The sequence below is a fragment of the Perognathus longimembris genome, chromosome 28 (genome assembly GCF_023159225.1).
Source record: "Perognathus longimembris pacificus isolate PPM17 chromosome 28, ASM2315922v1, whole genome shotgun sequence".
Classification (NCBI taxonomy): domain Eukaryota; kingdom Metazoa; phylum Chordata; class Mammalia; order Rodentia; family Heteromyidae; genus Perognathus; species Perognathus longimembris.
This window is the reverse complement of record NC_063188.1, coordinates 100,458,378-100,473,869: the sequence shown is the minus strand read 5'-3', so window position 1 is coordinate 100,473,869 and position 15,492 is coordinate 100,458,378. Positions and strand designations below refer to the sequence as shown.

At 36.0% G+C, this 15,492-nt stretch overlaps 1 protein-coding gene across 5 annotated transcripts in view; it reads left to right on the top strand.

The window, feature by feature from the left end:
• Cnksr2 (connector enhancer of kinase suppressor of Ras 2) overlaps positions 1-15,492 on the top strand; it is a 215,770-nt gene that overhangs the window by 143,591 nt on the left and 56,687 nt on the right. For 3 of the 5 annotated variants that reach the window (XM_048336590.1, XM_048336588.1, XM_048336592.1), the window contains 2 exons: positions 431-520; positions 2,049-2,263. In XM_048336590.1, coding sequence (XP_048192547.1) covers positions 431-520; positions 2,049-2,263 — 305 coding nt within the window. The remainder of the gene's footprint in view (positions 1-430; positions 521-2,048; positions 2,264-15,492) is intronic. The other 2 variants (XM_048336591.1, XM_048336589.1) reach the window with 1 other exon arrangement.

Sequence of the window (15,492 nt, the reverse complement as noted above, 5' to 3'; positions counted from 1 at the left end):
CATTCAACAACGGACGAATGTCCTGGTAGGTAAAGTAGGAGTAGCTGCCATCTTGAAAGCTGCCTATCTAGAAATAGACATTTGGACATTATGGAATAAAACAGATCAGTTACTGAAAATGAAATAAAAATTATGAAAATAATGATCCTCTTTGTAAAGGATCATACACTTAATGTCTGAGTCTACTAAGAAAGTGAACCAAGGCTATTCTTTTATAAAATGACTTTAAGTTTACATTATTACCAAGGCAATTGCTAGAAGCAGTTTCCCCTTCTGGCTCAAAACACACATTTTCTGCATCTACACAAATGCCAACTATATGGTTGCATATGAGTGAGTGTGTTTTGTACAGTGTAGGTGAAAATCAGCATAAGTTTGAGCAGGCATTGGGGCAAAACAATGTGATGTGAACTTTGTTCTCTGTGTTTAGGCAAGCTACGACCTATATCTATGCCAGTGGAATATAATTGGGTGGGGGACTATGAAGATCCAAATAAGATGAAGAGAGATAGTAGAAGAGGTAAGTGTTCTAGAATTTCAGTGTAGGCTGGGTTGTTTGACACTGAGAAAAATTAAATGTTCTTTAAGTAGGTTGTATGGCTTTAGCAAACACTAACTTACTGTGCAACAAAAGCAAATCAATCCGGTATTTGACTATCTTGATCCCTTACCAAATAGCTATCTTCCATGAATGCTTTCTAAGGGGATTCAAGGCAAATAATTACAGTGTGAAAAATGATTGTCTGATTGTTCATTGCAAGCTAAAATTTCAAAAATCAAGGTTAGATGTGTGAAACTGTGTGAAAGACTTCAGTTTAGTGAGTAAAAATAATTTATCACCAGTCTCCTTTGATTCAAATACAACCTTACTTCTTTTGTATTGATTAAAAACTCAGAATGATAATTGAAGTGTGTGCAGTAAAAACAAAACCTAATGGATACTGGGCCAGTGACACTAACGAAAACTGTGTAGAAATGGTGGGGAGAGCTGATTTGCTATTTTTTTTCCTGTTCTGCTTACTGTTCAGGGTAATCTTCTCAAATGGGGGTGGGGTACACTTGAAGTATCTACCAAAAGTAAGTTTTTATGTTCACTTACCCTGCTATTGAGATGAGCAATAAAGAGACGAATGGAAAGTCTCACTACAAAGTAGGATTTGACAAAGCATGGGTATGGTGGGACCAGATGGTCATACTGTTACTTCCACTTTCTGAAGCGGAGAGCCACAAGGTTGTAGATGAATTTTTAAAAGATATCTGTAGAACTTAAAGTCATTAAACTTCCATCTTGGTATGTTTGACCTTTGCCTATTATGTCTAGCCAATTTACAGACTTGATTTCATTACTTTACAATTCCACAGACCACATGGACAAGCAAGCATGAATATCTGCTGCCTTAGTCTCCATAACACTTGTTTTATGGAGTGAGAATTTCTGAAAATGTTAATACATCCAAGAACATTGACAGATTCCTCTATATCTGTGTATTCTTTCTATTTTTCAAGCTTTGGTTTCTAATTTCATTTATTTTATATAATAAACCAAAAATATTTATAGTGATTATCATTTGTCATCTCTAAGTTACTCTTTTGGGACTTCATATTATACTAACATCTCATATAAAATGCTGTACGAAGTACTGAGTGTTGACTATTAAAGCATAGATTTTATGAACTGCATTTCCTGGCTATTGGTTCATAATGTGCTACCTACCATGCCATAGGCCATTGTTCATCATCAAATGAGAAAAATCCTCATGGGGATCTTGTTACAAATTTTAAGAGCCACATACCCAGAACTTCTGATTCTATTTCCACATGCAATTCTGATATAGGAGGTCCAAAGACAAGTCCAAGAAAGGTAACCTATAGGATCTTTCTTCTTTTCCTATCATGCCAGAATAAGACTTACTATATTTTCACTACGTATTTTGCAAGTTAAGTCAAGCTAAAGTTCTGAAATGAAATCTAATGGCACACTTGGAAATGAATGCTAAATTTGTGGTACTTGCATAGTAATATTGGTTTACTTATCTCTTTTTATATAGAAAACTCTCTTCTTCGATACATGAGCAATGAAAAAATTGCTCAAGAAGAATACATGTTTCAGAGAAACAGCAAAAAAGATACAGGAAAGAAGTCAAAAAAGAAGGGCGATAAAAGTAATAGCCCAACTCACTATTCATTGCTACCTAGTTTGCAAATGGATGCTCTGAGACAAGACATCATGGGCACACCTGTGCCAGAGACCACACTATACCATGTAAGTAAATTCTCAAAAGCCTTTCATACAACTTTTCTTTGGAGACAAGTGACATGTTTTGGTACATTCCAAATTGTTTTTACTCTTTTGCCAGATTTTACAAAAGATACTAATTTGAGGATTTGTCCCTAAAAAAGGATGGATTATTGATATGTTCTTCTGTTCATATATTCAATGAGTTTATATTTTAGCAGTCTAATTTTCATGAAATAAGATGCATAAAATTCTATTCAATGATTAATTAGATTAATGTGATCCTTTAAAATTAAAGATAGAATGTTTATATATTTATGATTCCACTTAAATATAAGCATCTACTATATGCTAGGTGAGAATATGGTATTAGAGGTAAAAACTGGAATACAGAAAACACCATTATAAAGGGAGCAAGATATACTGAGAGTTCCAGTATAATTTAACTGTTTTTAAGTAATGAGTAAAGAAAGTATACAAGTACCTTAGGAAAAAGAGAGCCTTGCTTTTCAGGGGAAATGAGAAAAGAATTCACAGTGGAGAGCAGTTGGGTGAAGAATGAAAGATGAATTACAATATTTCAGTGAAAAGACCATGCAGGTGCACCATTGAGGTGTAAAGAGTATAATATATTCTGGGATTTTATTCATATGGTTCAGAATTGATACTTCACTAAAAATGGAGGGTTTGTGTTTGAAGAAGGGGAAATAGAAAGGCCTGGAAACATGCAAGGTTTAGATCAGGAATTTTATGATGAAGTACTTAGACTTTCCTGAAGTAATAAAGGACTATTGAAGAATTTTGAGCTTCAAAGCTGCATTATAAGATCTGTTACTTCTTCAGTGGAGAGCATCAATTGAGGTGTCAAAAGCAGCAGAGCCAGACAGTTACTTTTAAAAATCCATATTAGGCCACTTCAGTTTAAGGGACTGGTTATGACAATAGAACTAGAGCTTCTAATCAGGAGCCCTTGAAAAGCATAGACTAAAAGTTCTTAAGTAGTAATTTGAACAAATGTACTTGATGCTCAAAGGATCAAAAAATTGAATCTACCATATTATTGGAAGTGTACCATCTAAGTAAAACAAGATGTGAAAAGATTTAATGACTTTTATTCCCCCCCCATAAAAAATACTAAAGTGAACAAAATGTTTCTTTAAGTGGACAGAAGTATCATTAGCTTCCGTGCTTAAATGTCTACTCTCTCTATACTCCAAACCTCTTTCTATCTACACGACTAGTGCTGCAGTTAAATCTGTTCCATTAAATGACTGAAATACAAGCCAGGCACCGGTAGTTCATACCTATAATCCTAGCTGCTCAGTAGGCTAAGTTATGAAGATCATGGTTCAGCGCTAGCTCTGGCAGGATAGTTTATCTCCAATTAACTACTCAAAAAAAGCCAGAAGCGGGGCTGTAGCTCAAGTGATAGAACACTACCCTTGAGCAGAAAAGTTCAGGGACAATTCTCAAACTCTGAGTTCAAGCCCCAGGACCAACATAAACACACCCACCACCACCACCACTGCCACCGTGGGGCACTGGCTTGCAGCTTTAAGAGATGGTCCCAGCCAGCCCGCCTCTTCGCCAGTCCTGAGGCCGTGTGGCTGCCAGCCCCGCCTGCCTTCTCCGGTGTGGGAACCGGAAAGGCGGCTCTAACCAACCCCGCCTCCCACCTCGGACCACATGTGCGCCAAGATGGCCCCGGGTGATGAACCCAGAGGCTGTCCTGTGAGCCACAACCTCTGCCCTTAGGGGAAGTCCCATGACATCACCCTTGGTGGACAGCCTAACCAGCCTATCACAGTGCCTAGCTAGCCGCCAAATCCCTCCCCCTCCTGCCACCATTCAGGCTTTATAAATACAGTCCCATATTAAAGAGTCGGATGATTGTCTTGACTTCTCCCCAATCGCCTGCGTGTCTTTTCTGGGCTGCGAGCAGGCTGTACGCGGCTCTTCTCGGCCCGTGGGATACACTCCCTGCTTCTCCCGTGGGTCAGGAGGAGCCCAGGGAGCCGAGTGTCCCAGACACACCACCACCACCACCAGCACCAACAATAACAATAACAACCTGAAAAATCAGAAATTTTATTTTTTTACACCAGTAGACACATGTTTATTGAAGCTGAGGTACCCAGCAATTAATGAATGGGTAAAGAAAATACAGTATTGTGAGATACATACACATGTACATATGCATATGCATACATACACATACACTATGGAATATTACTCAGCCATTAGGAAAAAGAAAATGATGTATATGCAAACAGTATGGAACCAAAGATCATAATGTTGAACAAGATAAGCCAAACTGAAAAGGACCGCATATTTTTTACTTTTTCACTCATATTTGAAATGAGTATGAAAGCAATACTCTTAAGTACATGTGAAAGGTGCTCTTTTATTATCCCCAGTGTTCATAGGAATTATTTCAACAATGAATTTCCTCTGGAATCTCTGTTCCACTCATAAGTAATAGCCTGAGTAAAGGTCTCAAGATGAAAAACAACCAGCCTATTTGAAAGTACAGATCGTGAAGGATGAGACTGGAAAGAGGATAAAAGACTGATTCAACACAGAATGTGTCATCTATTAAGAGATTGGTTTTAATCCTAAAAAGAGTGGTAGTCCAGTAAATATACATTTAAATACTAAGCCTATTCCATCCTGTCATGCATATCCAGACAGATATATTGTATACATTGTGTATATTTGGGGAAAAGGAAAATAGTAATGACCCCATGATAAAGTACCATGTCTAGGAATATAAATTGCTATGATCTTCCTGGAGGCCATTATTTAGTTTGGTATATAGAGAACTCAGTCTAGTAACTTCACATCTAGTTTATTTTTAAGTATACATTTGCCTCCTATTTGCATTGTGTATCTTGAGTCTATAATGTGATATTTCCAATAGGTACATCCATCTTTCTTAACTAATTTTTGACAGAGGGTAGCACAGAGAATAAGGACAAGTGTTAACCTGTGGATGAGAAGATAGCCTCCCTTACAAAACCAACTCACCAGTTCCAGAGTAGAAGGCTAGATCCTTCCTCTGTTGAAAGAAATAAAATAATAGTTTGTATTGGATATTTATGTCATACAGAAGTAGTGAACATCTGGCCAGAGTCTAGTATAAGACCTGCAAAACCATTTGGTATGTAAAGGATAGACAAACGCTTCTTGCCTACCCAGGGCTATCTGCCTATATTGGTCATTTTTTTATGGTCCAAATGATGTTATAAATAAGCAAGTGGCCATGGGCAGAAAAATGATTCTTCACCACTGGATGAGAACATTGGATATCCAATGTTCAAAATAAAGAACTAATTGTTGGATTTTTATGAGATCCTTGAGGATCTCACCTTGCACTTATTTAGTGTGTCAGCAGTTCCCAGGGAAATTTCCACGTTTTCTTGTCTTTTGAACCATACAAAATTTGCTTTCTTTTTTTTCAAAATCCATGTCCAGAGAGAGCAAGGGAAGGGGTGACTTTGTCCATAAGTAATGTACAACAGTTACAAAAATCTATGTCCAGGGCTGGGGATATAGCCTAGTGGCAAGAGTGCCTGCCTCGGATACACGAGGCCCTAGGTTCGATTCCCCAGCACCACATATACAGAAAACGGCCAGAAGCGGCGCTGTGGCTCAAGTGGCAGAGTGCTAGCCTTGAGCGGGAAGAAGCCAGGGACGGTGCTCGGGCCCTGAGTCCAAGGCCCAGGACTGGCCAAAAAAAAAAAAAAAAAAAAAAAAAAATCTATGTCCAAACAACAAAACTCAAACTCAGGTTAAATTATTCAAAACTGTATTGTGAAAAAAGTATGCATGCTATTGTCATGGTAGAACCTAAATCACCTACTCCCGGAGTCCATTTACATTCTCCCCTGATGCTTTGTACATGGTATACACTCCATACACAAAGGAGTTGGGGCTTTAATGAATAAATACATGCATTTTGAGAAAAATTGACTTGAAATCAATTTCAGAATTGATTTCTATCCAGATTTACCTTTGGTTTATGTTACTACTTTTTATTATGTTAAGACAAGCATACAGAACTGCTATTGTAGTTAGTTATTCAGTATGACTTATCACTAGGATTACAACATACAACATGTCGAAGTTAAATTGCTTGGACCATGTAGAAAAAAGAGCATACACTTAAATGATTTATTTTTTTTATTTCACAGCAATTGTTTTATTTTTAAATCTGTACATACACACTTCGTTCAAAAGTTGAAACATCCTTATATGTTCCTGACCAAATAAGATCAGTATCAATATGCAATCTAATCACCTCCATGATGAACCACTAGATATTTTTTTATTAATTCTTCCTTTTGATAATATGGTCATTTTTAATGGACTAGAACTGAATTGAAGATGGTTATGAATGTTAGGTATTGAGTTTCCTAGGCTTCTATCTCTGTAATACTAGCTCCATGTAGTTTGAAATTTTGAGTTTAATTTAGAGAATATCTAATATGAATTTCATAGAAAGATCATATAAACCTGAGGATACCCTTAAACAATCTACTGTGAGTGTGTGCATGTGTGTGTGTCTGTGTGTGTGAAATGTTTCTAATAAACAGACCTAGATAATAATCCCTAGTGATACATTTTGGAAAGTAGCCCTATTAAAAAAAAACACAAAGCATGATATATTTAGCTTTGGTCTTTGTCTGATTTGTCTTAGCAATCACTGCCTAAATGTTTATATGATAAAAAGACAAAATTTACAGTATTATAAAATGTGTTTTAAGATTAAGTTCATGTATTTGTTATTCTAGTATTTTTCCTACACTTACCTAAGAGGGAATAATATGCTTTACCCTAGCCATCAGGATTGTCTACCAGCTCTTAGATGCCTCTTTTCTTTTGTGAAATACTATTCCCTCTCCAGAGAATGCTTTTTACTCCTTCTTTCCTCTGACTATCAAAACCTTAAATCCCTGGGAGATCCCTGAAGTAAATCAATTTCTCTTATTATATTGTCTTAACACCCAGTACTTTTTCCTGAAAACCTTTGGTTTTTGCTATTTATAATTATTCTTGTTTATTTGAAGGCCTCCTTAGTGACTTTTCCCATGTGCATATTAGGACAGGCGTGTCAATATTCATAATGGAAAGAAGCAGCATCTCTATTTTGTTCACTAGCTTATAAATTCTCAATAAAAATGTAATGGATCCTTTCCCGGCCATTTAATTTCAGCTAAGTCAGAAGTAGAGCTGTGGCTCAAGTGGTAGAGTGCTAGCCTTGAGCATAGAAGCTCAGAGAAAGTGCTAAGGCCTTGAGTTCAAGCCCTAGGGTGTGTGTGTGTGTGCGCGTGCTCGTGCACGCACACACACACACACACACACGATAGTCTATAATGATACATATACATTATCTCACTGAATCCCGAAAGTGACCCTATGAAGTTGTTGTTTCCATTATTTCTATTTATGTTGCTAAAAGGAATTGAAACACAAAATTAAAATTCATGAATTCAGTCATTCTCTTCTTAGATAGCCCACTAAATCTAAAATCTTATACATCTGATCTCTTACAGACCTCTTACATCTCTATCACATCAGATAAGCCACAAGTAGGATCCTAGTAAACTTGAGTGCAAAGCACTCTAAATAGTGAAGACACATCATTATTTCAACTTCTATTTTTTACATGCAGCTGAATGTGGATCAATTAATATAAAGTTCAACACCATAGTAAACAGGATAATAAACTGCCTTCCTATGGATTCTTCTATTATCATAGATCTGGAGTAGTCCCAAAGACAGTGGTTCTTATCAGTTTAACAGTAAAGGGGGTTGATTTTACAAAAATTCAAATGGCCAAGAATAATGTTGTCATTATAGAATGGATGATTTAAATCACATGGATGAACCTACATCCATATCTGAGCCCTAATTAATCAGTAAAAACAAAATAATAATACTGTTCACTTTTTATTTTATATAACAGAAATCATACTGTTCATTTTTTGTAAGGGAAAGTACACCCAGATGAAGAAATCACGTAGCCTTCCCTGACTAAACACCTATACATTTCATTTGGGCACTGATAAATATATAGGATAAGGTTCAAACAGAGAGGCAGATTTACTAAGTGACGCGGAATAGAGGGAGATAAATCATTCATTTGAAGAACTTGTTAAGTCTCTTCAGAAGAACCAGTGGTTTACAAAGAAAATCTGGATGTAATGTGAGGGGACTAGAAGATAAACCAGAAACTATGAGTACTCCCTCGCTGTGAAGATCCATAGGCTCCTAGTCTAGTTAGTGTCAGATGAAATAAAGATCTGCTGGGAGTTGGAGTTGTAAATCTGGCTACCAACTGATACCAAAGAAAGCCAATAGAAAAGTGACAATGTATATGGACCATGACAGTGACTAACACCATACACTGACCTTCAAAACATAAGGGCTACTGTTTCCCTTATTTGCCAAGTTCACACAAATTTATATTGTGACCATCCTCAATCTAAAACCATACAGAGTAGGGAATACTAAAATGCATAATTGCTTCCAGCTTAGGCAGGTTTCAGTAGGAAACTTCCATATCACACTACTGAAACACCTAGTATATATGCACTACCACAGCCCTTACTCCTCCTCTTTGCATAAACATTTTCTTTAATGCCCCAGATGGGCAAGGTCATGAACAACAAATCTTGTGACGTTCTAGGACACTATTTCTTGGAAATGGAAGATTTCTTAATATTTAGTTCCATTAGTATCCTTATCCACTTGCTTGTCTGTACACTTTTTTCTGCCAACATACAATAATTACAGAAAATGTTTTCTGTGTAAAAATGTCAAAGAATTTTGGTTTTCTATTTAAAGATTAAATATGTAGAAGCAGCTCTCATTTATCCCAAGTGTTTGAAAATGCTAAACACCTTCTTATATAAAGGAAAGAAGCTATTGGTTTCACTAGTCACTGAAGAAATTTTGGAATTCTGCTGTAGAGAATTACAGTAGGAGAAAGTTTCCATATTGCAACAGAATATTTTGATTGCAAACTTTTCCATCACTGTGGCAATTTGTAACTTGAGAAGAATTTAATACTAGCTGAGCTTTCAAAATGTAACACAGAAACTGTCATTTTCTTCCACAATTAAAATAAGTGCTTCTGAAATTTTTAGGAAAAGAATGACCCAAATTACCCTCCCCCAACACTTATCCATCCAAAAGAGGGGAGAATGGAGTTTGAACAGAACATCTGTGGACAAAATGAAAGACAAATGGTCTTTTCAGGCAAATGTCTGAAACAGGGATCTATTATAGCCAAACAGAATACTGTTGCATGCATTACCATGGTTAAGAAGAGGATCAACAATACTTTTATAATGGCCTTTTATTTTGGCACATTCTATTTTTATGGACAGAATTATGACTTCAACGCATCCATTCATAATTCATCATATAATTATTTGCATAAATATCTTTTGACACAGATATAATGTACTTTTGCCAGCCACATCTTGAATTTAAATTTAAAATGTTAAATGCACTAAGACGATCTCAGTGCAAGTAATGCTAAAGGAGATTGGATATAAAGGAACTTTTTTGTATGTTCTTAAATAAATGATCTATTAAAAAGCAGTAGTTTTAGTAATGTACGATACATAGATCACTAGAAAGAAGATACCACTTTTCCACCACTCTCCACCCAGAGACTTTTTTCCTCTTTTTTAATTTATCTTAAATAGTTGTATAGAGTTTCTTTCTAACAAAGCAACTTATGAACACAATGTATCTTGACCAATGTCACCCCTTTCAACATTCTCACCCCTCCCTCCCCTACCCATTCCTTCTCTCACTCTTCTTAATTTTGTGGGATATACATTGGGTTCTAGACTACATCTCCCCCTTCTCTTCATTTGTGTACTCCTTTCCTCTTGACCCCACCCCGCCTCTCTCAAGTACCAACTTCCTAGTGTTTTATTTTGATGAACTTTAATTTTGACTTTCTAAGGAATTACACTATTTGACATCTCCCTTGAATATGCCATTTTTCAGTTAATACATTTGTATATACTTGCATAGCACCCAACATATTTATACCAAAAGACTATTCCAGATTAGCAGTTACCTTATTAACATTTTATCCTGTGTTCTTTGCTGGTATTTTATTTAATATTCATTCACTCAGCCAATATTTATTAAGCACCTACCCTGTGCCAGGTTCTCTTCTAGGCAGAGTATAAAGAAATGTATTAAAAATGTAACAGAAGTCAGATTTGGAAACAAGTCCAGATTAATATATAAGTATAAGTACCTTAAATTATGTTAAATACTGAAGAGAAAAATAAATCAGAGACAGAGAACAAAGTGCCAAGAACAATGGTAATAATAGAATCTAGTGAACAGTGAGTATTTGAGTAATGACCTAAAGAAGGTAAAGGAATAAGTAAGACTGTATATGGGCAGAGAACATTTCAGACAGAGGGAACAGAAAGGAAAAAGACTCTGAGGTGGGATTATACTTGGCATGATCTAGGATCAACCAGTGTGGCTGGAATAAAGTAAACAAGCATGAGAGCAGTAGACAAAGGTAACAGGGAATTTGGTAAGGGAACAGGGGATTTGATAAAGCAACAGATATGGATTTGCTTGGAAAATAAGATAGACATGTTTTTTAATAAAGAATTGGAGTTCAAAACCACTTAGAAAAGGAATCAGTTTAATAGTCTGTAAGCATTATTTGCTTATGTTTTAACATCATATATACACATGACATGTGCCTCATCACTCCTGCACATACATCTTCACACTCACCCTACCAAAAACACACAGCAATAAAATAAACAAACAAAAAGATGTAAGTGGAGTAAAACTGAAATATACTCTTAAAGAGAGAACAAAATTCTCATTGACAGTTAGTAACTAAAACTATGTATCTACTAGGTACTGAGTCCAGAAAGAGATAGAGATAGCTGATAGGAGTTTTCTCTAATGAGTATCTAGGAAAGGATGGGCTTCAGCAATGTTGGGAAGCTAATGATTGATTCACTGAGTAAATTTAGCTAGAAAGGCAAGGAGAACTTCCTCACTTACAAGCAAGAAGATTTAATAAAGATACAACCAAAGACAAGGGGTAAGACTTGTATAGAGCTGAATTTCACTGCATCCACAAGGAGTGAAGTCAGATCTATACACAGAACCATGAGGCTCCATGTGACACACCTCTCCCACATGGGCTGCAGGGATGACACAGCAATCCATGTCGCAACTAAAAGCTTGGTGAGTATCTGAAAACACAAGAAATAAAGGCAACAGACAGAAAAAAAACTCTTAGACAGGGAAGGATGCATACAAAAAGGAACTTCCTTTCAGGAAGAACCTTCCACTCAAGCTAAAATTCCAAAACATCTGAAGAAAATTAATGCCCAAAGACAATGAACTAAACAAGCAGATTATTAGTTTCTATAATAAATGAAAATATGGGGCTAGGGATGTGGCTTAGTGGTAGAGTGCTTGCCTAGCATGCATGAAGCCCTGGGTTCCATTCCTCAGTACCACACAAACAGAAAAAGCTGTAAGTGGTAGAGTGCTAGACTTGAGCAAAAGAAGCTCAGGAACAGTGCCTAGGCCCTGAATTCAAGCCCCAGGACTGAAAAATAAAAATAAGCTAGGTACTGGTGGCTCATGCCTGTGATCCTAGCTACTCACGAGGCTGAGATCTGAGGATGGCAGTTCAAAGCCAGCCCAGACAAAAAAGTCGACTAGACTAACCGGAAGTGGCGCTATGGCTCAAGTGGTTGAGTGCTAGCCTTGAGCTGAAGAGCCTGACTATTGAGTAAATAAATACATAAATAAGTGAAAATATGAGTAATTCAGAAAAGCCCTTAAAGTAAATTTTGAAATAAAAACCAAAAAATCAAACACAGGCTATTTTTAAAAGCCAGTACTACTTTTCCTAGAAATGTAAAAATATTTCAATGAGGTAAACATTATAGATAACATAAACTTGAGACTAGATCCAATAAGACAGAGAGAATTAGGAGATAGAAAGATTATAGAATGAATTCACATAAATGAAACTGCAGAAATATGAAAGAGTAGAAAGCATGAAAGACACAAATGAAATAAAGGGAAAAATTAGAAGTTATTAAAGAAGACCATTTGAAGAGATAATGGCTGAAAATGTTCAGAGTGAAAGAAGTAACAGTTTCAGAGCAACTCCATGAATAAGAAAGACGATTAAGATAAATGATAATCTAGACATATTATAGTACAATTGTGGGGTATTTGGAAGATAAACTGTTTTAGAAGGTACAGAGGGTATAACAAATGACAAGAGTAGCTGTAAATGCCTTAAGAGCAAAAATAGATGCCAAAAGAGCACAAAGTAATAGGGTTCAGATTGCCAAGAGAAAATTATTTTCTACACCAAATTCTATGCCCAGCCAAGCTATACTACAAAAGTAAAAGATTTTTATATTTTCAAATACAAAAAATACTGAATTTGCACTCACAGACTGCTATGCAAGAAATTTGAAAGGATATACTTCCTTGAGCATGAACCTGAAAGAAGGATGATCTGAACCTAAAATCCCAGCTACCCAGGAAATTGAAATCTGAGGATCATGATTTGAAGCCAGCCATGGCAGGAAAGTCCATGTGACTTATCTCCAATTAACGACCCAAACAGCCAGAAGTGGAACTGTGACTCAAGCAGTAGAATGCTAGCTTTTAGCACAAAAGCTAAGCACTCAGGCCCTGAATTCAAGCCCCAGGACCAACACCAAAAGAATACAGAAACACGATGTATTATGAATTTTCATTCGCATGAAAAATATATTCAACCACATATGTGCAGAGAGTCCATGCCTTTTTCTTAAGTTGTTTAAGCCCCTTTAATGAGCAGATACATTATCCATTATAGTCATGTGTCTGTATTTAATGCTTTGCTTTTATTAAATTTTGTATAATATCCTAAGTAACTGAAATTATTGGACAAATTAAATTTCTTTAATAAGATTGAATGATTTCTTCAGCCTTAGTGGAGAACTCTACTTATTTATGTGTACGACTAGTGAACCATTTCTAACATAAGTTTGTACGGGATCTTTTGTAGTATAAGGTTATTTCAGGGTTCCTAAGATCACTCACGTTTATTCATTTGCTAGAGGAATGGACAGGGCACAATGTATGATTATACTCACAGTAAGCTTAATTGTGGTGACATGCAAGTGTATACAACTCAGTAAGGAAAAGAGATGTTCATGGAATCTGGAGAAATCCATACTCAGATTTCTGATGCTGTCTCACTCTCATGACAGGTCACAGACAGTACACTTTCACTAGCAGTAAAGTGAAATCATATGATTCTCCACCCCCCCGGAAATACCACTACAGACTCAACATTAAGGATTTTAAAGAGTTGGTCTTTGAGTTTGACGTTTCTGGCTAGCTACTACCATATTCCAGACTCACAGAAAGAAAGCAGGTATTCAGAAGCCTAGGTGAACGAAACTGTCAGGATTTAGAGGAGCTACATGTCAGTATAGAAAACTTAAATTCCCAGAGGCTAGCCAGAGCCAACCCTGCAAATAGTCCCTTCTAAGATATCACCTTTAGGTCTGCTATGTTAGCACTTTCCACAGCATATCATTTAATTAATTTTACTTTTTTAACTCGAATTAGTTGAAAAAGCATGCAAGTCTTTCTTAAAAATAACTCCATGGTAACATTTACATATTTACAATAGAACATCTAAGGCTTTGTGTTGTTGAATGATGGATAAATTTGTATTGATGCCTAGGACATTTTAGGTCTTGTATATTTAAAGGGAACGATAAGATAAGCTTCTTACAAATAAAACCTATAGAGCATAAAATATATTTTTGTGTAGATTTTTTCAGTAGATCTTTAGGTTCTAAAGAATAGCATGCAAAAAGCATATCAGGGGGCTCAGGGTCTAGCTCAGAGGTAGAATAAAAAAAATATCAGGCGATACATTATATAACCCAGTTCTTCCAAGCTGTTATCCATGCAGCTTATTAAAAAGCAAACTACCCCTATCTTTGTCATTTTTCAAAATAATTAGCTATAAAACTGTAATGATTACTTGCGGAAACAGAAAAGGAAAAAAAAACTCAGTCATTTTACAGCCAAACAATTTAGAGGAAATAACTATATTTAAATGAACTATATTTAAGCTCACTAGCCTGGATTATTATTTGAACTACCATTTTAAAACAAAATGCAAGTTCAAGAAATGTACCCAAGGCCTAACATATGAAACTGTAACCTCTCTGTACATCACTTTGACAATAAATAAGAAAAAAAAATGGGTTGGGGATATGGCCTAGTGGCAAGAGTGCTTGCCTAATAGACATGTAGCCCTGGGTTCGATTCCCCAGCACCACATATACAGAAAATGGCCGGAAGTGGTGCTGTGGCTCAAGTGGCAGAGTGCTAGCCTTGAGCAAAAAGAAGCCAGGGACAGTGCTCAGGCCCTGAATCCAAGGCCCAGGACTGGCAAAAAAAAAAAAAAAAGAGAAAAATGGCACTCAGGAAAATCAACACAGCATAACTTGTTTTGTCTTTTGTGCTTTCTCTCAAAAATTGATTAAGAATTTCTATATGCATGAATGCTACAAAGTTGTGTATGTGTATGAGTGTGTGTACATATATACACTCACACCCATATATACACACACATGCATACATAAACACATACCACATTCATTCATACTTACATTGCCTAGACACTTGTGTGATTATTGTTTGGGCGTTACACTGCATGTCCGTAAATTATCTGATCTTTGTCCATGTTATTATATTCATTAGACTTATATAAATCATGCAGAGAATAAGGAAATTATTATAAGTAGAATGCTATTTTATGAGTAAAGACACTGGATAAAATATGCAATTATTGCATAAAACCAAGGCCATCAAATTTTATAGAAACAAAATCCAGTTGACCCTTACTGACATACCTTTGTGAAGAAAAAGAAAAATCTGTTACTTAAAATTTGTTTTTAAAGACTGTCCATGAGTTAGAAGTACACATTCTATCTGACTCATCTTGGAAGTTATCATAATTAACCTTATTACATCAGTGAACAATCTAGTTTAATAGACTATCTCACTATACACAGTGGCTAATTGAAGTCTAGACCAGTCAATATAGCTGTGTATATATGTTTGTATGTATGTATAGCTGATGCAATACTTACCATTGACTAAACAGGTGAATTTAACTAGGATAATCATGTAGATAGCCAAGTATAGTA